Here is a 27,137-nt window from a genome sequence, read left to right as displayed (position 1 = left end):
TGGTTTAAAACAACACAAATTTATTCGATCACAGTCTGGAGTCCAGAATGAGCCTGAAGGGGCTAAATCAACAAGTTGGGCTGGTTGCTTCTTCCACCTTGGCACTTCCACGTCTAAAGGCTGCCAGTGTTCCTCGGCTCCTGGCTGCATCACGTCGGCCTCGATCCCAGCTCACGTTGCTCTCTCCTCTGCTGTCATCACATCACCCTCTGCTTCCCTTTGCCATTAGAGGTGCTATTCGCACAGCCAGGGATGGGGATGGAACGTCTCGGTGGGGGCGGCGTTGTTCAGCCTGCCGCCACCATATAGGACTTCCTTTACATGCCCCTCTAGAAAAGGCGAAACAACAGTGACAGAAAGCAAATCAGTGGTTCCCTGGGGCCCGAGTGCAGGTCACAAAGGAGCTTTCTGGGGCGACCAAAATGTTCTATATTTAATTTTGATGGTGGTTCCGTGACTATACACATTTATCAAAATGCCTCAGAGGGGGAGCAACAAAGTAGAAGAAAACAGTAGCAACATACAAAAGTGACAAAGGGTGAGTATCCAAAATATAAAAAGAGCTCACAAACTTCAAAAAGCACAAACAGGGCTGCCGTGCTAGAGGGAGCACAGGAATCCACAGCACCGCCATTACTCTGCCACACCTCAGAGCTCAGGTGGCCCCCACGCCACCCTTAATACTTCGTGGGCTGGAAGGACTCACGGAAGGCCCTGAAAACTGTTACACTCATAGTTACTGTTTATTACAGCTAATGGGTACGGATGAAAATCAGCCAAGGGAAGTGCACATAGGGCTGATGGAAATGTTCTGGAATTAGATAGCAGTGAAGGGTCAGTATAGCGAATATACTAAAAAACACTGAATTGTATAATTTTTATTTATTTATTTATGTATTTTTGGTGAGGAAGACTGTCACTGAGCTAACATCCGTGCCAATCTTCCTCTATTTTGTATGAGGGACGCTGCCACAGCACAGCTTGATGAGTATGGCTTGATGAGCAGTGTGTATGTCTATGCCGGGGATCTGAACCCATGAACCCCAGGCCTCCAAAGTGGAGTGTGTGAACTTAACCAGTATGGCGCCACTGGGCCACCCCCGTATAATTTTGAAAAGGGTGATTTTTAGGTTCTAAACATGGAGCTTCTGTTGTCCTCTCCCAGTGGAGTCCCGGGCTCCATGCATTACTTCCTCAGCACTGACATGTGACGGTACACACGGAGTGTTGCCAGCCAGCACAGCGCACTGCCTTGGTGTCCAGAGTCTTTACTGGGGCTCCATCCTGCAGCCACGGTTGATGGCCCACGGAGCTGTTCTCAGTTTCCGGCTCCTCTGGTGGAGCTGAGCGAGCTGATACCACATGCCTCCACCCTAAGCCACAACATTTGTCTATCTGATGTGTCCAGACGCCACCCTAAACCAAAACATCTCTATCAGGCGTGACATTCCAGAGATTTAGACATTATCTCTCAGAAGCTGAGGGCAAAGGCCAGGTTTCTCTTTGAGCACATTTAAAATCTCTACCTCAGAAGGTCAATGATTCAAACCTTAAATTCACAGAAAAGGAAATGTGAATGGCCAATAAGCTGAAGGAGAAACTCAGCCCGATTAGCTAAGTCACAGGAAACTCCAATAGAAACCATGAGACTTTTTTTAATGCTCATCCCATATATTCAGGGGGATGGGCAAATAGTTAAGCTCATTGACCCTTGAGAGGTGTCAACTAATATGGTCTTTTGGAGGAGTTTGGCAGTCTTTGTTAAAAAAACAAACATGCAAATAAATGCCCTTCAACCCAGTGGTTCTGCTTTGAAGATGGATTCAGAGAGAGTCTCCCATGTGTGTGCAAAGACGTGTAAATAAGAAGGCTTACAGAATATCACTCGTAATGAGGAACTGTTGGAAACCACTGAACTGTGTACCACGGGGGAAGGGACACAGAATTATGTAATAGCCACTCGGTCAAACAATACACGACACGGAAAAAGAATGAGGTCAGTCTTCACGTGCTGTCATGGAGAAATCGCCAAGACATAATGTTGAGAGACAAAGTCAAGTTTCAATATATACAGTATAACCCCACTTTTTGGTAAAAATTACACACAAAGCGAGTCTCCATATTTCTACATATCATATGCCAGTAAAAAAAAAGAAAAGATCTGATACTCCAAACTCTTCTCGGTGATTAACTCTAAGTCAGGGTGTAGATTTGGAGATGGGTGTGTGACAGGCAATGAAATAAATTAAGAATTAATTGTGCAATTTAAAATAAACAAACCAACACTAACCAATCCCAAAGCGCCGAGCAAAGGGCTGGTTGGAAAAGTGCTCAATCAATATTTGTTGATTATAATCAGCAACCTCCTGGAGCTGGCTTGTGGCAGCTGCTGGATGAGCCCCAGTGGAATCTTTCTATGAATTTTTTAAAATTGTAAATCAAAAGGTGTAACTGGGCCCCAATGGTCTGTTTTTTATAATGAAATCCACTCCATTACCAAGGGTTTAAGACCCAGCTGACCTGGCCCGTGGCTGCCTCTCAAACCTCATCGCTCCCCAATCCCCTCAGCTTAGAACCTTCTGTCCTTCCTCAAAGACCCCAAAGTCTTTCCTGCCTCAGGGCCTTTGCACATATGGCAGTTTTCTCTGCCTGGAATGCTCTTTTCCTGCTTGATTCTTATTCCTCCTTCACATCTCTGTTTAAATGTTTAGACTTCCCGTGACCTAGCTATCTAAATGACACCCCCCAACCCTGTGAATTTTTCTCTCCCGTGGCATCCTGCTCTTTTCCTATAGTCACATTATCTATTTACTTGTGGGTTCGTACAGCTAGACTGTCTGTCTCCCCCGTCAGACTCCCTGAGGGTGGGATTGCTGGTTAGAGGACCCACAGCTCTGTCTCCAGCGCCTGGCACACCCAAGGTTCGTACTAAATATCTGCTCAGTGCTGCATCCCCACTGCCTCTCCACATGCCCCCGCCCCACCCCGAGGGAGGGTGGCCCGGCACACAGTAGGGGCTTGGCCAGAGTAGGGAGCCTTGATCTGAGAACTGAGACCAGACAGGCGCTGCAGGTGATCTGCGTGGAGGTGGCCTGCTCATACCGGGGGAGCGGGGACTAGCCCTGGGAACAGCTCTCTGTCCCCCCACCCCATCCCAAGAGCCCAGAGCTCCCATGGCCCAGAGGAGACTCTGGGCGGGCGGGCAGCAGGTTCCAGCCGCGGACAGGTTCCTTCCCACTTTCTCTGGCTGGGGGCGAGTGAAGTTGGTTTGGAAAGAAAATGTCGAAGTGAAAAACAGCGCGGAGGCTGAGTCTCGCTTGCTGCCATTTGAAAAGAATGAAAGTGGGATTAACCAAAAAAACAAAATCCAAACCAAAACCAAAACAAAAACACTCTACTGTTTTAGAATCTGCCTCAGAAACAATCATCTTATTGTTTTCTGTGTTGTAATAAAAATAAGGGTTCACCCAAGAGGCTTGTTCTCCCAAGAGTCTGCAGAGAGGCCGGCCTCTGGCTGAGGACTTCGCAGCTACCCAGAAGCATCATTTCCTGAGTGCCCGCTGTGGGTGGGGCCGGCGGGCGGGTCTCAGGTGCCTTGGGGGGAAGGCGGAAGGGTTAAATCAGCATCAACCAGTGATATTTGCAAAGTGTCTGTCAGATCGTGGCACTGTCCTGTTTGAAATCCCCGGGCCTTAGGATAATGTGTTAACCCCTCTCCATCATTCAGGAGGCTGTGTACCGGTCGCCCAAAGATAGCAGAGCAATCCCTGGGACCTGGAAGTTTTACCTCATAAAGAAAAAGGGTCTTTGCAGATTAAATAAAGGTTCTTGACGTGGGGAGGTTACCCTGGAATACTGGGGGGAGCTTTAATCCACCCACAGGGGTCTTTACAAGAGACAGGTTTGATGCAGACAGAAGAGGAGCAGGCAGAGACTGGGGCAAGGAGCTCACAGGTCAAGGAATGCCAGCCGCCCCCTCCAGGAGCTGGGGGAGCAAGGAACGGATTCTCTTCCAGAGCCTTCAGAGGGACAGCGGTCCTGCCCACCCACACCTTGCTTTTGGCTCAGTGAAGCCGATTCAGCCTTCTGGCCTCCAGAACGACGAGGGAATAAATTTCTGCTCCTTTAAGCCAGCAAGTTCATGGTGGTTCCTTACAGCAGCCACAGGAAACTGATGCACTCATCGAAATAGCCCTCCGCCACCTGGCCCCTGCCCACGTGTCCGATGTCACCTCACATCCTCTGCCCCGGCCCCATCACGCGTCTTTTCTGCTCTTCAAACTGTCGAGCCCGGTCCAGCCTCCTGGCCTTTGCACCACCTGAGTTCCTCCCCCGGGGTCTTCCCAGGGCAGGCCCCCACTTCCCGTTCAGGTCTCGGCATGAGTGTCCCCTTCTCTGAGAGCTCTTCTTTGACATGTCAATCTAAAAATTGCCTCCTGGGCATCTCGGTCACATCCACCTGTTTTACTTTTGTCACAGCATTTTTCACTATCTGAAGTTATTGTTTTCTCCCCAGTTTATGACTTGTCACCCCAGTAGAAAGCGGGATCCCAGAAGGCCTTGTCTGGCTTGTTCCGTGCTGTGTCCCCAGGGCCTGCGACCCAGTCTGACATAGTACGTGCTCAGTAAACACTAGTTGATGAGTAAAATGCATTATCTGTGCAAGACTCTCTGGCCTGAGGGGGTGCTGCATGTGATGTGCCCGTGACCTTCAGGGTGCAGATGGAGCAACGACACAGCGACCCTCATTTGCATAGCGCTCTGTGAGGCGGGGTCCTTTGATATCCCGGTGTTACAGACGAGGCAGATAGGCTCAGCGATCTTCGGAGTTAATGCTCAGAGTGTTCAAGTGAAAATCACATCAACTGAGTCCCGGCACCCAGTTAACCCAGGCCCTCCCCTCCTGGGTGCTCCGTCGGCCCCGACTCCTTAGGAGTCGCTGCACAGAGATGCTGATCCTGCTTGGAGGAGAGACCTCACAGAGGCGCAGGGCCGGCCCAAGGGCACCCAGCACCCTAGAGGCATCCAGGCGAGAGCCGGTAGCGGTCCACGGTGCGAGGGCCAGCAGTTTATCCCGAGGCTGGGAAGCAACCCGCTCCGCGGGTGTGGGGGAAGTCCCAGCAGGCGGCTTTCCCCGGAGGAGAACGGCGCGGCTATCTAGGCGGCTTCCCGCGGAGCCATCTCCCTGGCCGCGCCTCAGTTTCCCCGTCTGGAAAGCGGACGCGCCTTCGAAGGGATGGAGGCTGGCGCGGCGGGCGGCGAGCGGAGGGTTAAAGGGGCGGGGCGGCGGCGAGGGCGGGCCCGGGGTTCCGGCCGCACCTGGCGCACCCGGGCTCCCCCCGCCGCCGCGCGCAGCGCCCGAGCCGCAGCGGGAGCCGGAGCCCGCGGGAGAAGCGGCGCCGGAGCCGGCACCCACGGCGGGAGGGGCGGCGGCGGCCGGAGCGGCCTCGGGAGGCGAGCGGAGCCGCCATGGCCGAGTTCCCGGCGAAAGTGAGCACCAGGACCAGCAGCCCCGCGCAGGGCGCCGGCGCCTCGGTCTCGGCGCTGCGCCCCGACCTGGGCTTCGTGCGCTCCAGCCTCGGGGCGCTCATGCTGCTGCAGCTGGTGAGGGCGCGCGGGGCCGCGGGGCGGGTGGGGGGTCCCGGCCAGGCAGGTGGGATCAGAGACTCCGGGGCTGTCCTCCTCCTTCGCTCCCCAAAGACCCCCAACCCCGGCTCTCACGCGCCCCGACGCGCCGCGGCCACCCCGGGGCGCCTCCGGCACGGACGCCCCCCACCCAGATCACCCGGGAACCCTTTCTCCTCGAGACGGCCCAGTTGCCGCCCCTGCGAGCACACGCCCGGTGCTCTCACATTCGGGGCGCCCCCTCTCCAGCGCCCCCTCATCCCCGCCAGGTGGTCACCAGCAGCCACAATCACTGCGCGCGACTCTCTCTCCGTCTCTGTCGGTCTCTCTCTCTTTGCCAGGACTTTGTCCCCAGCCCTCCAGGGGACAAAGCCCCCGGCTCCCAGCGGCTCCGCGTGGCTGCACCCGAGAACCCTGTCCGTCTAGTCGAGAGGGCGCGTCGGTTCCAACACACACCCCGGGGCCGGGCCCTTCTGGCTTCCACTGGGTGACCCGCCGGGTTCCAGCCGGTTTGGCCGGCCCCGCGGGGCCGAGATGCGACACCCGGCGCTGGGGGAGGGATCTGCGGGGAGCCGGAGGCAAGACTCGTACGTTCCCAGACCCTCCGCAGGCCCCAGCTGAGGCGGACCGATGGGGACACGGCTCTCCCCACACCGGTTTCAGGTCTGGGGTGTTAACCTTCTTCCCATAGTGCGAGACAAGAAGCTGCGTGGCTTCAGATACAAGGGCAGAATTGGAGGTGGGTCGGGATCCCTTTTCCTTTAGGGCATCTCTCGCGGTCCCCCTGCTCCAGGGTGCTGGCGAGGCTGCCAGCCTCCCGCGGGAAGGCAGGGTGGTCTGAGACCCGACCTCCCCCTCCCCTGGGTGGGCGCCCGCCTCCTCCTCGGCCTTTGCTCGCTCTCTCGCTGAATTGCTCAACTCTCTTCCTGCGGGCCCCCCACCCCACCCCAGCCTCAGACTCTCTTGGAGAGGTTTGTTTAAAATGTAGGTTCTTGGTCCCCACCCCCGGAAAAAATGTGGAATTGGAATTTGAATCTGAGGAAGTGCAGCCCAGAAATCCACATTTTCAACTCCCAGAGTTGTTTTGGAGGTTCGCTGGCAGGGGGGCGGGGGCGGGGGCGCGAGGCCCGCCCGAGACCTTATAGAGTTGCCCTGCCGGCCGCTGGGGGCTGGGCTCCCGCCCGAGCCTGTGGGGGCGGCAAGGGGCCGGCCCCAGGGGGTGAAAGGGCGAGCAGAGCGAGCTGCCTGCGGGTCCAGGAGGCTCCGGGAGGACGGGTGGCCGGGACAGTGCAGGGAAGGTGCGGGGAGCAGCCAACAGGCCGGCGGAGCTGGAGCGCAGGCTCTTGTTTCTGGGGTGGCCGGACGCCGGGGGCCTGGGTACCTGGGCACCTGGGCGAGGCCGGTGGCCTTATTCTGTCGGCAGCCTGGGGAGGGTTCGGGGCCCTCCGCCCGGCCGGACGCGGGAGGATGCTGAGGGCGGGGTGGACCGGAGGTAGCCCCGGCTCCTTCTGCATTCGGACAGTGGGAATTCGAGCGAGAGGAAGGGCCTGCCGGGCTGGCCCCCGCTTCCCCTGGAGGAGGCTGTGTCTCTGGCTGGGGGGCCCGTGGGCTCAGCAGCTCAGTCCTGAGCATCTGGGTCCCACCGCGCACACGGAGACTCTGAGGTCCAGCTAGGACGCGGGACTCACCAGGAGTCCTGTGCTGGCGCACTTAGGTCTCCAGACTCCCTGGCTGGGTGTGAGGGGGTGGCCTGCCTTCGTCCTCCCTGCGGAGCTTTGGGGGGCTGCGGTGGGGGGCGGTGAGGGTCTCCCACCAGAGTCCTGAAGACCTGCCCCTTTTAGCGCCTTCCCCAGTCTGCTGGCGGGGAAGCTGCTTCTCCCGCTGTTTCTCTGGCAACGGACAGTTCCAACTGGGTCTGAGACGGGGGTTCCCAGGCGGCCCCACCACCTGCTGGGAAACCGTAAGAACTCCCACCAGCCAGGTACCCACGCGGCTCCGGGCCCTTGACCAAGGCCTTTATAGCCTCCTATTCGTCCCCATTTTAGAGGTGAGGAAACTGAGGCTCCGAGGTCCATTCTTTGCCCAAGATCTCACAGCCCTCCTCCCCAGGGGATCCAAGCCCTGAGTAGTCTGACTTTTCTGGCCCGAGCTCTAAATTAACACACTCAGCTCTGCTCCCGCAGGGCACATGGTCTGGTGCCATGGAGGTAGTGATGGAGGCCCCAGGCCCAGCCCTGCTCTCCAGAAGCTCTTGTCTGTGACGGAAGTGCCCAGAAGAGGCGTTTCCTATGGAGGGATCCGGGAAGGCTGCATGGAGGAGGCAGTAAATGGGAAGATGAAAGCTAATTCTCCATCAGACCCCTCTGTTTCCCAGGATTTGGTGAAGCAGCCCAGATGTGGGGGTGGGGGGAGAAAGGCCCAGCTCCTTGAGAAGGGGATCTGCTCTTTGTTTAGTATTAAATGTGTCCTGAAGAACCAACCTCAGTGGTCAGTGATTTATCAGTCCCCCACCCCATCTAGTTCCTTAAAGAACATTAGGTGGGATATGATATTAAGCCACATAAGACAGAATAATTAAAGTAGTATGTTTTTAAAAGTTGGTGGTGTATGTAGGGGGTCGGCGCAGGATTGACTTAAAGAGAGCAAAAAAGAGACCATTGTACCAGGAATTTGTAGCAAGTTTAAGGCTGTTGATTCTTTGTTGAGCTTCCTAGCAGCTGAGGCAAAAAGGGAAACATGATGAATTTATGTGAATAGCTTCTAAAAAAAGAGGCAGGCAAGTTTGATCTAGAAACAACTCTTTGTTTATAAAAACCTGGAATTTTGATGCTGCAGATCTTTGTGTGGCTAGGGAGTGGAGGAATGTTGTGGAAGGTGTGGTTAGCGCATGCTTATAGTGGATCCCAAAGCCTTTATAGAATATCTATAAAGTGAATGCTCTCAAGTGCCCATATGTTTCTTATTTTTTTAATCCTCCCAAGTTCTGGGGAGAAAGATAACCTTACCTGGGTTTACTAAAGAGGCAACAGGCTGAGAGAGGGCAAGGAACTTGTCCAAGGTCACACAGGGTAGAGTGGCAGAGCTGGGATTTGCTCACAGATCTGGGAATCCAAAGCTGGCTCTGGCTCTGCTTCCTGTTTTGGTTTGGTTTTGGGTTTCTGGTGGGGAGTAGGGGCCCTAGGGTGCTTTGGAGGCGAAGGAGAAGGATTTCAGGAAGGGAGACTCCTCAGGGGCCAGAGGCGCTAGAGCAGGCTTCCTGACAGACGCGGCTCTGAAGGGCTTAGTTGTTTGAGAAGGGGCAGTACGGAGGTTCAGAACAGACCCTAGCTTGTGCAAGGGCCCAGCTGTCAGAAGGCGTCCTTGGGGCCAGCCCCGGTGGCCTCGTGGTTAAGTTCAGCGCTCTCTGCTTCAGCGTTCCAGCTTTGGTTCCCGGGCAGAGACCTACACCACTCATCTGTCAGTGGCTGTGCTGTGGAGGAAGATTGGCAGTGGATGTTAGCTCAGGGTGAATCTTCCTCAGCAAAAACAAAAAAACAAAAAACCCAAGAAGGCGTCTTGGGGCCCCGGATGTGGAAGCCACACGGATGCCCGTGGCAGTCGGCCGTTTGTGTTTGGCACCTCCTTCTTGTCCTCCTGGGATTGGGGCAGGGACACACAATTCCCGGTTTGCAGGTGAATAAGCAGATCAGAAGCGCCACCTGCCGCTAGATCACCGTGAGCCAATGGCCTGGAAGCAGAGCCTTGGGTTCAAGTCCTGGCTCTGCCCCTCCCTGGCTGTGTGATCTTGAGTGGGTTCCTTGACTTCTCTGAGCCGGCTTCCTTGTCCGTGCCGTGGTGATGATGGGACTGTGAGGATGGGGGCAGATAATGCTGCACCGGGCGTCGCACAGACTGTTGGGAGGAGGGCGGCTGGGAGTCTCAGGGCCATAGACTCCGAGGGCTCTTAGGCTCGCTCCTGGAGGGCCCTTGATCCGTGCTCAACATGAGCTTGCCTGCCTCCAGGGACAGGGAGCTCAGTCCCTCTCCGGGCTGCCTGCTCCGTCTTTGTGCATTTGGTAGTGTTAAAAATTCTTCCTTGGGGCTGGCCCTGTGGTGTATTGGTTAAGTTTGGGCACTCTGCTTCAGCAGCCTGGGGTTCCTGGGTTCAGATCCTGGGCACGGACCTAGCACCACTAGTCAAGCCATGATGAGGGGGCATCCCACATAAAACAGAGGAAGATTGGCACACATGTTAGCTCAGCAGTCATCTTCCTCAAGCAAAAAGAAGAGGATTGGCAACAGATGTTAGCTCAGGGCCAATCTTCCTCACCAAGAAAAAAAAAACGTTCTTCCTCATGGTGATCCTGGCTGTCTTCAGCCCCAGGTCAGCTCCTCCGGGTGGGGGTCAGGGCAGGGCCTGAAAGTCAACTGACCTTCAGGAAGAGGCTGCCTAGATGCGGTGGTTGGGGTCCGAGGGGTGTGAGCAGAGGTTGGTGGCGTTGGGAGCGCAGTGTCTGGGTCTCCCGGGGCTTTCCTCAGCACTGAGGTTTGCGGGTCTGGCTGCCTAGTGCGGCGACCCAGGCCGCATGCGCACCGTCTTCCTCCCGCCCCATACCAGCGCCAAGCAGACCAGTGTCTCACGTTGTTGGCTCCGCCCACGCCCGCCGCTGGTTATGACGGGGAGGGTGTGGAATTAATTTTTAGTTACGTAATAAATAGGCGAACACATTCTCCTTAAAAAATGAAAACCTGTTACAGATAAGGCTGGCTCACCTGTCCCTCTTAGGGCACCACTGTTTTGCGGGTTTCCAGTTCTTTTCCTGTGCCGTTTGAAAGATGCTGATAGCTTTATTCTGCATCCTTGGCCTGGCAAGTTGCTTTTCACACACCCAGTGCACCTGCCGTCTTGTGGTGGCACCGAGCCGTGTCTCTCCTCTGTAACTGTCCCAGGGTATCACTGTAGCTCCGCCTCATCTGGCCATTTCTCTGTTGATGGGCCCATTTAAAAAAATTGTTTTATTCTTTAAAAAAATTATATAGATGCACAGCAAAACATTCAAACAGTACACAGGGTTGTTAATGAGAATACAGGCTCTCTCATGCCTGCCGGGCGCCCCGCCGGCCTCGCCCAGCATCCAGGTGAGTCGCTGCACAGTCTGCCCATAACCCGCATCCCCACTTCAGAAGACGCGGGTGCAGCTCGTGCGCGTGCCCCGCCCTCCTTTCTCCAGGGCAGCGCACCCGGGGGCGTCCCGTATGCGCGCGCACGGCGCTGCTCCCATCTTTCCTTAATTTCATATTTCCTTAATTTCTTTAACAGGTGATGTCTATGCAACGCTCAAGAATAAGATAGAGTGGGAAAGAGCACAGTGAGAAATCTCTGTCCCCGTGGTTAGAGTGGACCCCCGCGCCCACGCCTCTCAGGTTCCCGTGCACCATTTTGACTTTCTTTAAGGAGATAGACGCAAATGTGGCTGCTAGATCCCCGCCTCTCCCCATTTTACTCAGGGATGTAGTCTGTCCACGTCCTTCTGTCGCAGCCTGTGGAGCGCCATCACCTCTCTCTAAGGCTCCGGTCCGCTCCCTCGCGCCGCTGGGGGCCGTCTGTGTGGCCCGGCCCTCTGTGGACAGACGCTTGGGGTTTCCACTCTTGCCGCTGTGCACATTATTGTGGTGAACGACCTTGCACAAGCCACTGGGCACTTCTGCGCAGCTCATTTCCAGAAGTGGGCGGGGGTTGGTGATTTTGATAGAGATTGCCAGATGCCCTCCGCAGGGGACACCCCCGTCCCCAGAGAGCCTCCTGGCAGAGTGCCTGTTCCCCGTGGCCTCCCAGCCTGGTGAGCTTTCACACGTGTGTGTGCCCTGGTTGGACAGGCGACAATGGCAGGTCACAATAGTAGTGTTTTGCATTTCTCTTCTGAGCGCAGTTGGCCGTTTAGAAATATGTTTGAGCCATTTGTATCTCCTTGTCTGTCTGTATTCTTTCCCCCATCCCTTGAGTCGTTGGTCTTTGTCTTATTGATTGCCAGGAGCTCTAGATGATTTCCAAATATTTTTTTCCGAGTTCTGTTTTTGGCTTTGCTCACGGTGGTTTTTTTGACCGCACAGACTTTTGTTTTTATGTTGCTGAATTTCTTGTTGTCTTTCTTTTTCGGTTTTTCTTTGAGGCTTCTTGGAATTAAGTCAGAGTTAGGACCTTCCTGTTCCGAGGTGATAAAAACATTCTCCGACGCGGAGCTTGGAAAGAGGAAAGAGTTGTGTCATCGACGGTCTGTCACGCTCCTGAGTGACCACCAGGGGAGACAGCACAGTCTGGTGCTGACGGCACTCGCATCTTTCCTTTATTTTTAATCAGGAGCTCTGGACCCTGGGAGACAACTAGGATGTATTAACATTGTTATATTTTTGTCGTGCTTAATTTTATAGTTAGCTTCTGTTGTGTTGGATAATGCAGGTTTTCCACTTTTTAGTGATTTAAAAGTTGGCTTTTAAAATTATTAACTTAGGGGACGGCCCTGTGGCCTGGCGGTTAAAGTTTCACGTGCTCTGCCTTGGCAGCCTGGGTTCATGGGTTTGGATCCTGGGCGCGGATCTGCACCACTTGTCAGCCACGTTGTGGTGGTGACCCACGTGCAAAAAAAGGGGAAGACTGGCAGCGGATGGTAGCTCAGGGCAAATCTTCCTCAGGAAAAAAAAAAAAAACCCAAAAAACCTATAAAAAAATAAAGTTGTTAACTTATCTGTGTGATATATAGATATTCATCAGTGAGGACTGGTGGAATAAACAGTGAAACATTTGTGTGACGGCATACTATGCAGTTAGGAAAAAGGTAGTGTCTTACCATCCAAGAAAGCAATAAGGCAGCTCCATGTGTAATGCTGGAGAATCTCCAGGCTGTAGGGTTAAGTGAAAAAAAGAAGAGTGTAAAACGGTGTGTAGAGAATACGCATGTCACACATACATGTCATTTGTATGGGAGAAATACACACGGGCTATATACAGACGCACCTGTGTGAAGTGTGTGTGTGTAGACAGTCTCTGGAGCAACATGTAAGAAACCCGTGTTGCCCCTGGGGAAGAGATTGAGTACCAGGGGAGAAGGGAGACACGCTCAAAACACCATTTTGTTACTTAGCATGTCATATATATTGTGTATTTAAAAAATAAATAACCTATCAGGAAATCTTTCAAATAAATGAAAATATTGAGTAAGAAGATAGCACAGGTCGTTTGTGGGTATGGCACTAGAAGGCCCCTCAGGCCCAGAGAGGGGAAGGCACTTTCCCAGGATCACCCAGCAGCAAGCAATAGCCTTGAATTCAGTGTTTCTGGTTGGGTGGCCTCGGGTGGTTTTCTTAGCCATCTGTAAGTGGGAAGAGGACGTGTCCCTCGGCAGGGGCTGGCAGGGGCCGACAGGTAAGGGCCGAGAAGCCGTGCATGGTGGTGGATGGTTGCTGTTTCTGTGTGAGTGGCAGGGCCAGGCGCTGGTCTCTCCTTGTCAGCTGGTGAGTTGTTTGTGATGGGACTCGGTGAGGACCAGGCCCTGTGGTCCCGCTTGTGGAGATGGTCTGAGAGAGCGGCAGGGGTCCCGCCCCGGTCCCCGTGGTAACTTGGACCTGCTTGTAGGGGCAGAGCAGGTTTGTCTGGCAGCACTGTGAGCCCAGCCCTGGATATTAATGGCCCTCTGCTGTTGGGCTGGGTTGGCTCGTCCTGTTTGCCCAAGGGGGAAAGGCCAGGGTGGCAGCCCGGAGTCCCACAGAGAGGTGAGGGCAGGAAGGCAAGGGCCGAAGGTCAGGCAGGACCCAGTGGACAAGCTGCTGGGGAACAGTTTTGGGCCTGTTCTGGAACATTCCACCTTCAATTGGAGTTTGCGGGGTCAGACACCAGATGATCTGCCACCCTGTATGAGGTGAGCCAGATGGGGTCACCCCCCCCCCCCCGTCCTTGAAGTTAAGATGGGGCAGGGCTTGCTCAAGGTCACCCAGAACGTTGGTGCCAGAGTCGGGACTGGAGCCAGTGTCTGAGGAGAGAGGTCCAAGGAAGAAGGAGGACCCCCCAGGCTGTTCCCTCCCACTGCGGCCCGACAGGTGGAGAGGCCAGGCCGCACGGGGCTGACGACGCTCCATGCGCTCCCAGCAGCTGCTCTCTCTGGTGGGCCGGTGACAGGAGGGGTCCTGCCTGAGGTGCTGGCTCCCCTGGGGTGCTGGGAACCGAGGCTTCTGTCATCTCCTCTGCCCGGGGCTCCAGGTCTGCCCCTGCCTCTTGTTGGCTCTGGCCTCCAGGGCAGTGGTGCGCCCTCCAAACTAATTAGTCTCCAGGGGAGTGTCCCCACCTCCTCTGGGCATCTCCTTCTCCTGGACCACAGACCTGTCCGGGCACCACCCCTCACGACACATGACCTTGGGCCAGGTCCAGATCTTCCAAGAGCTTGGTCTCATCTGTGAAATGGGCCCAGTGCTTTACTGGAGAGAGAGTTGGGCTCTGCCGGAGTGAAGCCCTGCCGGGGGCCTGGCCGGGTGAGCACGGGGGGCCTGGTGGGGTGAGGTGGAGGCCGGTGGGGCTAGCGAGGGGGGCCCTGTGGGGTGAGGGGGGGCCCAGTGGGGCTAGTGAGGGGGGCCTGGTGGGCAAGTGAGGGGGCTGCCGTTGGACTTGACCTGGAGCCTTCTTGGGAAAGTTGTGTGTGGCTGTAAGGGTCTTAGGTCGGGAAGGCACAGGTGGGCTTTCTGGGGTGGACCAGGAGACCCCCGAGGGAGGCGCTGGGGGACAGTGGGCAGGCAGGCAGGCAGGGCCTAAACATCTGGAACCTCACCGAGGAGCACCGCTGCTTGCTCTCGGAGCCCAGGAAGAAGCTGGGGATGTGACTGAAGGGGCCCCCGCCCACCTTCGCGTAGCTGGGGGCCCTCTGTCCAGGGATCTGCTTGGTGTCTGGCCCCAGAGTGCGGAGTGGGAGCAGGGGTGGGGGGAGGCAGGGGCGGCGTGAGCTTCATGCTGGGAAGATATTTCTAAACCCTGAGGGAGACCACAGAGTCACAGTGGTGGCAGTGGGCTCCTTGACATGTCGGGTGCACACAGGGGTGGAGGGCCTGTTGGGGGCTCTGGGGGGTGCTGGGCCATGGGGTCAGGTGTGCAGAAATATTTCCTTCTCCGGGATTTAAAAATCACAGTTCTGAGACTCAGAACTCGGGAATAACAAGTAATGTGATCAAGGCCACATTTGGAAAGCCCCAGAGGGGACCCAGGCCCTGAGCCCGTGTCCCCATCATCACCCACCTGCCTGCAACAGCCCAGGCGGGACTCTGTGCGGGCGCGTGCACCTGTGCACGGAGCCTGGCCGCTGCCTCCCTGCCTGCCTGGCACCAAGCGGCCCCCCCGGGAGGTTTATTCAGTGAGCCGGTGACTCGATTCAGGAGCCCACAGGCCTGCTTTTCAGATAACAAAAGGGAGGCTTAAGGGGTTAAATGCCACCCAGACCAGGTCAGTTTGCCCCGCTGGGCTCTGCATCTGCTCTCGTGCCTCCTGCTGAATGGGGTGTGGCGGCCCCAGGATTCTTGAACGCTCCGCGTGTGCAGCGCGGGGATTCCAAGGAGCCTCCCCCAGCCCGGCCCTGCACGGGGAGGGCGGGTGTGTGGGGTTGTTGTGGCCAGGCAGGCGCCCGGAGCCTCTGTCCGTTGTGCCTTTGTCTCCTGTGACACAATGGGTGGTTTTTTGTCCCCATAAAGTCCCTTTCAGTGTAGGGAGAAGGGCCAGGGCGGGGTGGAGGCTGGGCCTGGCCAGGCCAAGTTCTGAGTGTCCTCAGCTGCCCAGATGTGTCCCTGCGAGGGGCAACCCCGGGAAGGGTTCGTGTCGTCCCCCCGGCCTCAGTTTCCTGGATGGTGCAGTGGGGAGAAGGGGCTCCTGGGGGCTCTGCCCTCGCCTTGCTTCTAAAACATTTGGTTTCCTTCCCAGCATTGAAAAAGCTGAAGATTTCACATAGAAACTTAGACTTTTAGTGTCTCTTGAGAAATTGCAAGTTCTGGCCACCCCAGGCCTGCGTTTCCCCAGACGCCAGCTCCACGGAGACCCCTGGCCCACCTCCGTCATTCCTGTGACCTGCCTGCCTTGGCAGCTCCTGAGGTTGAGACCCCGGTGTGTCCCCCAGGCTCCGAGGAGCTGCCCTTCCCGCGGCTCCCTGGCTCTGGGGTTTGCTCCCCGCCCCCCCCCGCCCCCCCGCCCACACCTGTCTGTCCACCCTCAGAGCCGCTCACCACAGCTACAGCTGCTAACTTCTCCTTCCCATCTCTTTACCTGCACCACACACCTGTAAGGTGACCTGGATGGGTGTCCTTGCCCCACCCTCTCACGTGTCAGATGGAGAAACAGACCAGAGAGGTCGGTGACTCTCCCAAGGTCACTCAGTAAACTCCTACAAGGCTCTGACCCCACCCAGGGAGTGGAGAGGACCCAAAGGAGAACTGGGGTGAGCATCTTCAGCCAGGAGAGGAGGTAGCCTGGCGTTCAGAGGTTGGGGGAGGCCCCCAGGGCAAGGGAGCCAGGGCTCTGCCTCTGGCCCCTGGGGAGGCCTGCCTCAGGGAGCACCGGATCTCAGGCTGAGGGGGCCTTCAGGACACTGAGTGCAACCTCCCGGCTCCTGCTGGACCAAGGGGAAGACAGGTCTGCGGGGGCGGAGGTCCTGCCCAGGCCGCAGCCTGTGAGAGCAGAGCAGTGTGAGCAGAGCAGTGCAGCTCCAGGCGGCTCCAGGGCCGGGCGGGCTGGACTGCTGCCTTATCTGAAAGCTGGGTGGGGCCCTTATCTGAGGCGCAGGGCCTGGTGCGTCAGCGTAGACCCATTCTTTATCTCACCAGGCCTCATGCCCCTGGGAAGCACACATGCTGTTACCACCTGAGGAAGCCAGGCAGAGAGTGGACCGGAAAACCCACATTCTAACTTCAGTGACGATGACGGGAGAACCTGCATTGAGGGTGAAGCCTGTGTTAGGTGTTGCTCTGAGAACCTTACATATATGACTTCATTTACATCTCAGAACTACCCTATGAGGTAGGCATGTTTTAAAGATGAGGGCACTGGGGCACAGAGAGGTTCAGCAACTTGCCTGAGGTCACACAGCTAGTAAGTTGGCAAGAAGCTGACCCTAGGGAGTTAAGAGGCCAAGCTTCCATCAGAGCTGATGCCAACATCACACAGTTAAATCAGATCATGACATCCATCTGCAGATTCCGAGAGGAGTTGAGAGAGAGTATTAGTTTGCTAGAGGGGCCATAACAAAACACCACAACCTGAGGGCGCTTAAAACCACAGAAATTGACTGTCTCCGCGTTCTGGAGGCTGGAAGTCCAAGACCAGGGTGTCAGCAGGGTTGGTTCCTCCTGGAGACTCTGAAGGGGAATCTGTTCCAGGCTGCTCTCCTTGGCTTGGAGACACATCACTCCTATCTCTGCCTCCATCTTCACACAGCGTTCTCCCTTTGTGTCTCTCTGTGTCCAATTTCCCTCTTATAAGAACACCAGTCACTGGATTAGGGCCCACCGCTATTGAGGAATGCCTTTCTGTATGGTCTTTGTGACACATCTCTTTCTTCTCTGGTCCTACAGGTGATTTTAACAAAAATAGCTGTTATTCAGTTGTTTAGAAATTCTTTTGGAGGTGCAAAGGTCCTGGGGCGTACGTGAATGTGTCCTTGACAGTCCTCATTTAAAGAGAAAATCCCTAATGCAAAATCTATACGTTTTCAGAAAAAAAAGGTCCTGCACCTTCGAGATTTCTAGACAATTCTCTTTGTTTATCTGTAGCGCTTGCCTGAGGAGGCCTCAGAAAGTTTAGAAGGAGTGAGGGTTTGGTTCTGTGTATGTGTGTCTTTAAGGGTAAGACACACAGATGTCTGTGTGGACACCTACAGAGAAACGGGACAGGTGAACTGTCGGCAGGGGACAGACCCAGAGGTCAAGGCGGAGCTCTGCTATTCCCACGCGGCTCCCCTTCCGCCCCTCCCGCCCTCCTCCGTCCTTGCTCTCCTGTTGATGCGGGGTCGGTGAGCCGAGGAGTCGAAAGAAAGATTTCTTGGACTCTCAAGATCTGGTAGTAGTGCTCTTTTATTTAGAGAATAGTGTGGAATAGCATGGGGACAGGACCCACGGGCAGTCAGAGCTGCTGCTGCTGCTTCTGCTGCAAACATGAGTGGAGTGTAAGGCTAAATTTAAGGCATAGGTATGTGAGCCATCTCTTTACAAGACAAAGGAAAGAACATGAAAAAAAGTTAAAATGGTATCAGTGCAGGTGGGGTCTGGCTATTGGGTGATCCCATGACTTTTAGATAAGAATCAGATCGGATTAAGTAAAGGTCAGAAGCCACCACCCTAAATCAGTTACATGAGATTGCCAGACAGTAACCAACTTAAGTTCTTGCCTTCCCCATTAAGAGTTTCTAGAGACAAGGTCATCTCCCTTCTTTCACAAATGCAAATGTCTCTCAAAGGACAAGCAAATTCCAGTCCTCGGAGCCTGCCTCTCATCTGCAGTTTAAAATTAACCGGCCTAAAATAATTCTCATCACTGTCACCTTCCAGGGAGATCTGTCTTGGCCTCTTTCTAACACTGCAAGTGTCCCCACTGCCCGTCGTCTTCACCCCCGTCTCGGCTGGGGGAGCGGGTGCCGGGACCAGGGCTTCCGTGGGCTCGGCCCTCACTGCCGTCGGTGCTCGTGCTCGGAGCTGCTGCTGAACGGCTGAGCCCGGAGGGGCAGCTGCCGAGGCCTGTGCTCAGGGCAGGGGAGCTGGAGCTGTGGGGCGACTGTCCTGGGCAAGCCCTGGAGGCAGGTGGCAGGCGGGCCCTGCCCTTCAGTGTCCGCCTTCCTCTGGACAGTGCGGTTCACCGTTCTACACGGGACCGGAAGACAAGTCCTCGGGCCCCTTCTTCCGGGTCCATGGCAGGAGGGAGGGGTCAGCGGCTCCTGCAGCTTCTGGAGATGAGCCTGGGCCCGGCCTCCCCTGCAGGGCCACCCAGGCCAGCAAGTCTGGGGTGCCCTGTCCTGAGTAGGGTCTCCCTGGGGCCCTGGGCTGGGGCACTCCCTTCAGATTCTTGGGGCTAGGAGGGAGGGGATGGGGAAAAACCAGTCGGGCTGGTTCCCATGGAGGAACGGGCCTTCCTTGCTCCAGCTCCCTGGGCTCGGGGCCAGGGCGGCGAAGCCAGGAGGAGCGCTGGACATTCCTGCGGCTTATCCGGCAGCTTCATCGCCCAGAGGCTGCGCCTGCTCATCCGGAAACCAGGGCTGGGCTGGAGGGTAGGGCAGGCACGTGAGAGCCCGGTGCCAGCTGGGCCTGGCCCTTGGTGCCAGCCGAAGTGTCCTCGTTCTGTGCACATGCTAAGCAGCTCCCAGGTTCCAGAGAAGGACAGGTCCGGGTTCAAGTCCTGCCCTGCCCTTTACCCACGGGTGACCCCGCGCTCATCGCCCTCTGAGCTTCTGTTTGGAAAGTGGGGATAATAAATAGTGATGACTGATGAGAGGGTGACGGGGGAATCAATGACAGAAAAGGGGGGCGCTTGCCTGAGGTCTGGCGCAGAGAGAGCCGGAGGGTCAGGTGGTGTCTGTGACCAAGTCTGTGAGTAATGATACTGATAATTGACAGGCGTCCGTTAGTGTAAACCCGAATTGGTCTTCTCTTGATTTTCAGTTCACAGCGTTTTCTAATTGCTTTCGGATAGTTGGAAGCAGGCCGCAGGATGGCGAGGAGGCCCTTCAGGACCTTGCTTTACATGACAAGAGGATTGTCCCTGACGTGCCCCTCCCTGCTGGGAGGGAGCTGCCACTGCTGCTTGGGGGCTGCTTCTTCTCCTGCACCCAGCTCCGGGGGCTCGGCCCCCACGTGTCCATGTCAGGCAGGGGTCTGTCCTAAGGATGGGGGTAGACGTGTGTGGGGGCTGTGCGGAGACACCCCAGCTCCAGGTCCTCACTGGTAAGGTAAGGGCTCTGTCCCCAGCCTGTGTGACTGTCCCCAAGGCCCTGCCACCTGTCCCACCGTCCTCGCCCGCAAGTGGGCCCCACGGGCCGCCACCAGCCTCACTGCAGTGGTTGCAGGAGAGCACAGAGGCGGTAGCTGAGGCTGACAGGGTGCAGCGCGGGATCCCTGGGGACTCGCGGCCCGGTAGGGAGGAGGCGTGCTGAGCTCAGGAGAGAAGGGGGGCCTTCCTCGGCTTCCACGTCCTGGGCTGACACCTTTCCCTGGGTGGAGGGAGGTTCCCCAATGCACACCTGCCTCCTCTGTAGTACACAGCACTCTGCAGGGCACATCTCCCACCCCTATTCCATGGAAACCGAGGCCCGTTAGCTCCGGAGCACGTGTTCATTGGGCAGCCGCCATGTTAAGCCCTGTTGCCACTGGAGACACGACAGTGACGGAAGCAGGATTCCCCTGGGCCTGCGTTCTGGCGGGTGGACTGGAGTCGCCCAGGTGAGCCGCACAGGCGGGAAGGTGCTCGCCCAGTGTGCCCCCTCAGCACGGGCAGGATCGAAGCCCAGCGCTTGACGCCCGACCCAGGGCACCGCCTCCCCATCCCAGTGGTGCTGTGGGAAGAGAAGCCACCACACCCCTCCCCAGCCTCCTGTGGGGAGCGGCAGGAAGAGGAGAAAGGGAAGTTGTTGTTGGAGGGACTGGCTCTACCCGCTCAGCTCAGGTCATTCCTGGCCTGACCCCGCGAGTGCTGGGGGATTGGTACAGGAACTTCCCTGTTGGTTCTTGGCAGAGGTGCCCTGGGGTGGGGGGTGCCCTGCAGGCACCCGGCTCTGGCTGTGCTCCGGGGTCAGCGCAAGCTCTCTGGTGTCTGGTCTAGGAGCTTGCGGCCACGGGGACTTTTTGTCCCCAAACCCAGCAGCCAGAGGTGGGTCTCGCTCCTGAGCGCATCTCTGCGATCCGACTGATGGTTGGCTCGACCTTGGGCTGGGGGCAAAGGCACTGTGAGCCTTGGTGCCACGTGCCTGGATGTGGGGCACACTCTCTGTGCGCCTTCGTCGGCAAAAGAGCCTTTCTCCAAAGCCGCATAGTGGGCCAAAGACTGTCCTTCCCCTTGCTGGTCAGACCCGAGTCACACCCAGCTGGCCAGGAATTCCAGAGCCTGCCCTTGTGGAGCCCAGGGGCTCAGCCAGCGAGGAGAGGCTAGGGGAGATGCCGGAAGCATGGGAGGTGGCGCTGGTGGGCTTCCCCTGAGCTCTGTGGGCCCCGCCTCAGAGCGGACCCTCTGCTGGGCCCCACCCTGCCGAGTTCCCGCAAGTGGCCCCATGAGGGCAGTCGGCCAGGCCAACCTGTTCCCGTAGAATTTCCTGTGGCCCTGAGGGCTGGGGTGGGCTCAGCGCATCCAGCTGGGAATAATAAAACAATAATACGTTAACTCGTGGGTCCTCGATGTAACCCTATGTGGTATGTATGGTCATTGTACTCATTTTACAGATAGGTGACCAAAGCACAGAGAGGTTGCAAACTGGCCGAAGGTCACACAGCTGCTCAGGGGAGTGGGGTTTAAAACCAGGCGGTCGGCTCCAGAGTCCGTGCTGTTAGCCACTACACACACTGAGGGATGTCAGGGCCCACTGTGCCACGTGGGAACCATGTGACAGGTCCCTTGGCTTCCCTGAGGGAAGAAGGTGGTCTTCCCTGGGTTTCACCTGTAAGGCAGGGATGGTAATACCTGTATAGAGGGGCAGGTGGGAGAGTCAGAGAAGGTGGGTAGAGAGGGCTTGGTGGGGGCCAGGTGGAGGTCACCCAGAGGCCCGGGGGTGGGGGGAGGACACACACGGTTCTTTTTCCCACCTCTGGGACTCTGTGACTATGTCCGTCTCTCAGGGTGTGCTGGGGGCTTCATCTTTCAGCAGCTTCTACTAAGCCCCTGGCGCGGTCTGGGTCCTGTGCTGGGTGCTGGGACGCAGCTCTGAGCGAGACCGTCATCGTCCTGCCCTGGGGAGCTCAGAGTCTGGGGAAGGAGACAGAATTATGGTCTTGGGTGGTGGGTGCCTGGGGAGCCGTGTGACCACAGAAGAGGGTTCTGGAACCTAGCCTGGAGGAGCGGGGGAGCATGTAGCATTTCAGCTGAGACCTGAAAGAGGAGTACCAGTTAGCAGGCAAGCCTGGTGTACAGTGGTATACAGTAGGAGCCAAATAAATATTTCTTGGCTCATGAGAAGTGTGTCCTGCAGAGGGAGCGCCATGGCAGAGGCCTCTGGCCTGTGGCCTCCAGCTGGAGTGGGGGCTCTGGGGGGCTCTGGGGGACTCTGGCCCTGTCTCGCCCCCTCCAGGTGCTGGGGCTGCTGGTGTGGGCCCTGATTGCTGACACCCCGTACCACCTGTACCCGGCCTACGGCTGGGTGATGTTCGTCGCTGTCTTCCTCTGGCTGGTGACAATCGTCTTCTTCATCCTCTACCTGTTTCAGCTGCACATGAAATTGCATATGGTGCCGTGGCCGCTGGTGGTGAGTCTGGGTGGGGACTCTGGGGGGCTCTAGGCTCACCCCTCTGCCTCTGGGAGGAGCTGTGGCGGGCCCACTCTGCCCTTCCCTAAGTGACGGGGGCGGGGGCGGGGGCTTGGCAGAGCCGGCTCAGGGAGGGAGCCTTAATGGAGCCCCGTGATCCGGGGAGGGCACGGGCCTCATTTGTTCCAGGGGAGGGAGTAGAAGTGGGGGCTGTTGAATGGAGAGGCTGGAGGCCATTTGGAATCTCGGAAATATTTTTCCTTTCGGGGGCTCTCAGAATTTGGACCCGTGTTGCAGGGTCTGCAGACCCAGAGGCTGGGTTGAGCTGTCGGGAGGTACCCGGCCAGCCCAGCACCTGCAGGCTGGGCTCCCTGCTGTCCACCTGGCTGCCTCCAGGGTGAGGTCCCTGCGGCCAGGGTGGCCCAGGTCAGCCTCCTCCGGCCCGGGGCTGAGAGCACCCTTAGGACGTACCCTGGCCAGATGCAGAGAAAACTGCTGGGGTTTTATTCTGTGACCCGGAAAACCCCTGCAGCTGGGCCTGTGGCTTTCAGCGAGCTGGGAGGCGAGAGAGGCACATGATTTTTAAGACAAGCAAGCCTGGGACTGGGCAGCATTGTGTGGAATTCAATGACTTTTTAAGCTGAGGAAACGTGAGTCACCCTCGAGACAGAGGCGGCTTGTTAGATCTTGACATCACTGGCTGGAGCCAGGCAGCCTTTGCGGCGGGCGCCGGGCTTGCAGGCAGGATCTTGGGGCGAGGAGGGGCCGCCTGACTTCCTGGCTCGGGGTCCAGCCCTGCCCCTGTCCCAGGAGCTTCAAAGAAAGCTCTCCGGAGATGGAGGGGACACTGTGTGTCTTAGCACAGATTCTGGGCTCCAGCCACAGCTGGCGCTGAAAGGAGGCGCCTTCCCCAGGCTGTGAAGGCAGGGCAGCGGCTCCTACACTCCTGGACCCTCAACAGACGGGGCAGGCTGGATTAGGATTGCCACACTGGGGATTGGGCCAGGGGCTGAGCCCCTACAGGGCCCAGGGGGTCAGGAGGCGTTCTGGAGAGCGCAGCACCCATCTGTCCCCAGAGGGCTGCCTCTGCTCAGCTCCACCAGGTGTTCGTGGGAATGCAGGCCCCTTGGTGCCAGATCTTGATATAAGATTGAAAGTTTTATGGGAAATTTGCAGCTTTTCACATGAAATCTACCTTGAGAATCTTGGTAAAAAAAAAACACAAAACACTATTGGGGGCTGGTCCAGTGCCGCAGCGGTTAAGTTCACCCGCTCTGCTTTGGCGGCCTGGGATTCACTGGTTTGGATCCCAGGCGGACCTATGGCCTGCTTGGCAAGCCATGCTGTGGTGGCATCCCACATATAAAGTAGAGGAAGATGGGCACCGCCGATGTTGACTCAGGGCTAATCTTCCTCAAAAAAAAAAAAATCTATGGGACAAACCAAACATGCCTGAGGGTCACCAGTTTGCAGTCTGTGCTAAGACTGTTAACTGGCTTCAGGGGCCAAGCATTGGGGAAATGGGACCCGGGCCTGGCCATCGGCTAAGGGCCTTTCCTGCCAGTCTGGCTCGGGATCCTGCTGGTCCTTCCCCTGGCATTTGATGTGGAGCCTTGAGCCTAAGATGTGGCCAAAAGGCAGACACAATTCCTCGTCCTGGGGGCAGAGATTGTAAGGCACCCCCAGGGCCAGCCCCAGAGCCGAGGCCTGCAGTGGCAACAGTGGGGGCTGGGCTTGGCCCTGAGCCACGGTGGCCGGGAGGCCCAGAGCTCTCTAGGTGGAGCACTGGGAGGTGGGCTTGGTTCAGCCTCTTGCCTTCGAGTGCAGGTTTTGCCTCGTGGGCCTGCCGCTGCCTGGACCAGATCCCTTCAGGCCTTCCCATCGTTTCCCTCCCCCTCAGCTTTTGGTGTCTTTATGCTCCCAGCTCAGATGGCCTCGGGCTGGCCCGGTGTGGACTGTTGCCTCTCCAGGCTCTTTCAGTGGCAAAGACGCTGAGTGTCTTCATCCCCATCCTGGAGCCCCAGCCGCGGTTCTGGCTCCTAAAGGGGTGTGCCGGTGGGAACCGGGAGGTCCACTCGGAGGAAGAGGCTCCCGTCTTAAGTCTGTCTCCTCCCTCACCCCCAGTTAATGATATTCAACGTGGGCGCCACGGTTCTCTACATCACGGCCTTCATCACCTGCTCGGCTGTGGTTGACCTGACCTCCCTGAAGGGCACCCGGCCGTACAACCAGCGGGCAGCCGCCTCGGTGAGTAGGGGTCCTGGGGCGCCCGCACCAGTCACAGGGGTGACGGGCCAAACCAAGGGCTGTGCCCCTGGACTCCCACTGCACCCCGGTCCGAGGCCAGGCACCTGCCACCTCCCCAGTGACCGTCCTGACCCTCAGTGCGTCTCGGGAGCCGAGCTCTGTCTTCCGTAGTTCACAGGAAACCCTGAGGAACCAGAATGCTTGGGAAATACTTTGTGGTAGTGACTGGAAGTTTGGGGCTAACTGTTGAACTTGACTGTGAATCAGCTGTGACACACTGAGTTAGGGTCATACGCCCCCTTGGAGAATGTTAAAAACTACCAGACGCACCCCCCCACCCCCACCCGCCCAGCAACCCCGCCTTGAAGAAGGCACATGCAAAACCTTTTGGTTTAAACCATTCTGGGGGATTTACAACTTGGGCTCCAGGTCAAGTCGCCAGTGACGTCACAGCAGTCCCCCCACGCCTGTCAGGCCTCACTCCACCAGGGCCCGCAGACAGTTCCGACCTCCCCGAATGGGGAGGACGGGGACTACCAGCCCCTTTTGACAGACAAGGGAACTGAGGCTCAGAGAGGTGAATTAACCCTCGGATGAGTCCAGGCTAGGGCAGGGTGTAGACCATGGCTTTGAAATCAGTGGACTCGGTCACCGGGCTAGAGACACAGAGCTTCCAAGTACAGCCCGGGTGCCAGTGCAGGGCACCCATGAAATGACCCCAGAAAATTCCTGGGTGACTTCTGAATGTTGCCTTTTTAAAACTAAATCCCTGGTGTGTGTCTGATGGTGCTCCCATGCCTGGGTCGCTCTTGGCTCATTGTCCACTTGCCCTTGTCATCGTTGGACATTCCTTGCCTGTGTGCTTAATGGTTTCCCGACAAGAATGTAACGTCAGCCAGCCACCCACAGCTGTTCACGCGTGGACGGCTCAGCAGGATGCTGTGGCTGCCAGAGCTGCTGTTCTGGTTGACTAGGGCCCGTCACTCAGGCCTCACGGCTGGCGCCTGTGTCTCGGTCCCCGTTCAGGGCCCTGCTGCAGAGGACTCAGCCCTGTCTTCTCCCCTCTTTCAGTTCTTCGCTTGTTTAGTGATGATCGCCTACGGAGCGAGCGCCTTCTTCAGCTTCCAGGCCTGGCGGGGAGTGGGCAGCAACGCGGCCACCAGTCAGATGGCTGGCGGCTACGCCTAGACGCCAGTGCCACGGCCCACCTTGGGGCTGAAGGCTGCAGCTGGGTCACCATGCAGGGTGGCCCGCAAGCCCGAGGCCTGAGCTCTGCGTGGATCAGCCTGGAAGGGCCTACACTGGCTCCTCTGCTCGTCACTCAGGCTCGCCTGACACTCCTAAGGCACTGGGATCCCTCCTCTGGTTTGGCCCAAGTCGGCACGCGTGCGGACCGGAGAGAGTCCGACAGCTGAGACCCCTCCTCCCCATCCCCCTCATTCAGCAGGTGACGGGGGACACGGGGCTCCCAGTCTCCACTTTGTCTTTAGAGGACTCTAGAGCCCAGGCTGGGGCCCAGCCTTCTCCCCAGCACTAAATGCACTAACAAGGACTCCAGACCTGCCGCCCCTCACCCACCACAGAATACACCTAACAAGCAATGTGTATTTCTCCCAGTCTTTGTTCTGGGAGAGCTGAGCAAGCTCATGAAACCCTTCTGATTCCTTACAACACAGTTCTGCCCCGACACCCACCCAAGCCATGTCTGTGTAGAGACACTTGTAGAAAGAGTGTTATGCTTCCTGACAGCATGGTCTTCCTTTCCTGCATTTCAAATGTACCAGTTACTTAAAGCAAATGGGTTCTAAGCGACGTCTCAGTGATGTTCACCCGTCCAGGCGTTCCGCCCTTTCCCAGCCCCGGCTGTAACATTCCCTTTGGGACAGGTGCCAACTGCTCCCCGAGGCCGTTGATGAGGCACACGGGACACGAGGGAGGGAGGGACTCAAGACCTCGCCCGGTGACTTGCCATGTGCTTGGTGGTGACTTTGTTGTTTTTGGTTTTTTTTACAAAAATAAAGATGGAAGAACTTATTTGGAAAAGATGTTGGGGAATCACAGTTGTAGATGCTAATCAACTCCAGGCAGCCATGGGGAGGACACTACAAAGGTTCCCAAAAGCCCACTGTAGAGGGCGCCCCCAGCCGCTCCGGTGGCCTGAGGCAGGCCGACCAGCCGTCTGTCTTGGCACACACACTAGCATCCTGGCGGTAGGTAAGTCAGGGCAACCTGCTGAACTTAAGACTGCCGTACCGTCGGCGACCTTGGAAGTCTGAAGTTCAGAGATCGTGTGACCAGTCCCTGGCCACGCGAGATGTGCAGAGTGGCAGGGCCGAGTCCGCCTGAGCCGAGTGTCCACTGCCACAGAGCAGCATGCTCTGAAGAATAAGCCACGGGCACTCCTACACTCCCCTTGGTCCTTTTTTGAAAAACTGAGAACAACTGAAACGTAACTGGATTCAAACAGTTTGGATGAGCTACACCCTTCCAGAGGGATGGGGATGAGTCAGGTACCCATGTTCTGGGTTATGCCTGTCATCGGGTGCAAACACCAATAGCATCCCTTTTTACTGTCAAGTGTCTCAGAGTTTGAATAATAAATTAGTCATTTGAGGATGAAGCCATAAGAAAAGAGTTTAGTTTTAAGGAAGATCAACCCATTTTCTTTTGCGGCTCAAGAGAAAACAAAATCCTAGGCAGGTCTTACCAGGTTTCTGACCCTAAAACACGGCCTATTTTGGCGGAGACGTTTGTGTGCTTAGTCAAACTACTGCCTTCGGGTCCAGGCCAAGGCCTCCATAGTCCCCAGACCCGCAGTTTGGTGAACACTGC

At 56.9% G+C, this 27,137-nt stretch overlaps 1 protein-coding gene and 2 long non-coding RNA genes across 4 annotated transcripts; 1 reads left to right on the top strand and 2 right to left on the bottom strand.

Moving 5' to 3' along the window:
* On the bottom strand, positions 1–7,932 carry LOC111772765 (uncharacterized). Its single transcript, XR_002806788.2, has 2 exons — positions 7,314–7,932; positions 1–329 (listed from the first exon to the last, which is right to left on the bottom strand). It is a non-coding gene; the product is annotated as an uncharacterized lncRNA (long non-coding RNA).
* PLLP (plasmolipin) lies at positions 5,340–26,339 on the top strand. 2 transcript variants are annotated; one of them, XM_023637039.2, is made up of 4 exons: positions 5,340–5,604; positions 21,885–22,058; positions 24,183–24,305; positions 25,377–26,339. In XM_023637039.2, exons 1-4 carry the CDS (start codon positions 5,470–5,472, stop codon positions 25,491–25,493), a joined length of 549 nt encoding a protein of 182 aa, XP_023492807.1. In that variant the 5' UTR covers positions 5,340–5,469; the 3' UTR covers positions 25,494–26,339. The 2 variants fall into 2 exon arrangements, with proteins under 2 accessions (XP_023492807.1, XP_005608338.1); XM_005608281.4 differs by lacking the exon at positions 5,340–5,604 and adding an exon at positions 5,994–6,288.
* LOC138923373 (uncharacterized) lies at positions 8,283–11,324 on the bottom strand. The gene is made up of 3 exons (XR_011436885.1): positions 11,109–11,324; positions 10,378–10,590; positions 8,283–9,094 (listed from the first exon to the last, which is right to left on the bottom strand). It is a non-coding gene; the product is annotated as an uncharacterized lncRNA (long non-coding RNA).
* Positions 26,340–27,137: the final 798 nt, after the last annotated feature.

The sequence above is a fragment of the Equus caballus genome, chromosome 3 (genome assembly GCF_041296265.1).
Source record: "Equus caballus isolate H_3958 breed thoroughbred chromosome 3, TB-T2T, whole genome shotgun sequence".
In the NCBI taxonomy this organism is placed as follows: domain Eukaryota; kingdom Metazoa; phylum Chordata; class Mammalia; order Perissodactyla; family Equidae; genus Equus; species Equus caballus.
Note: the sequence above shows the minus strand (reverse complement) of the source record. Positions and strands in the feature narration are given on the sequence as shown.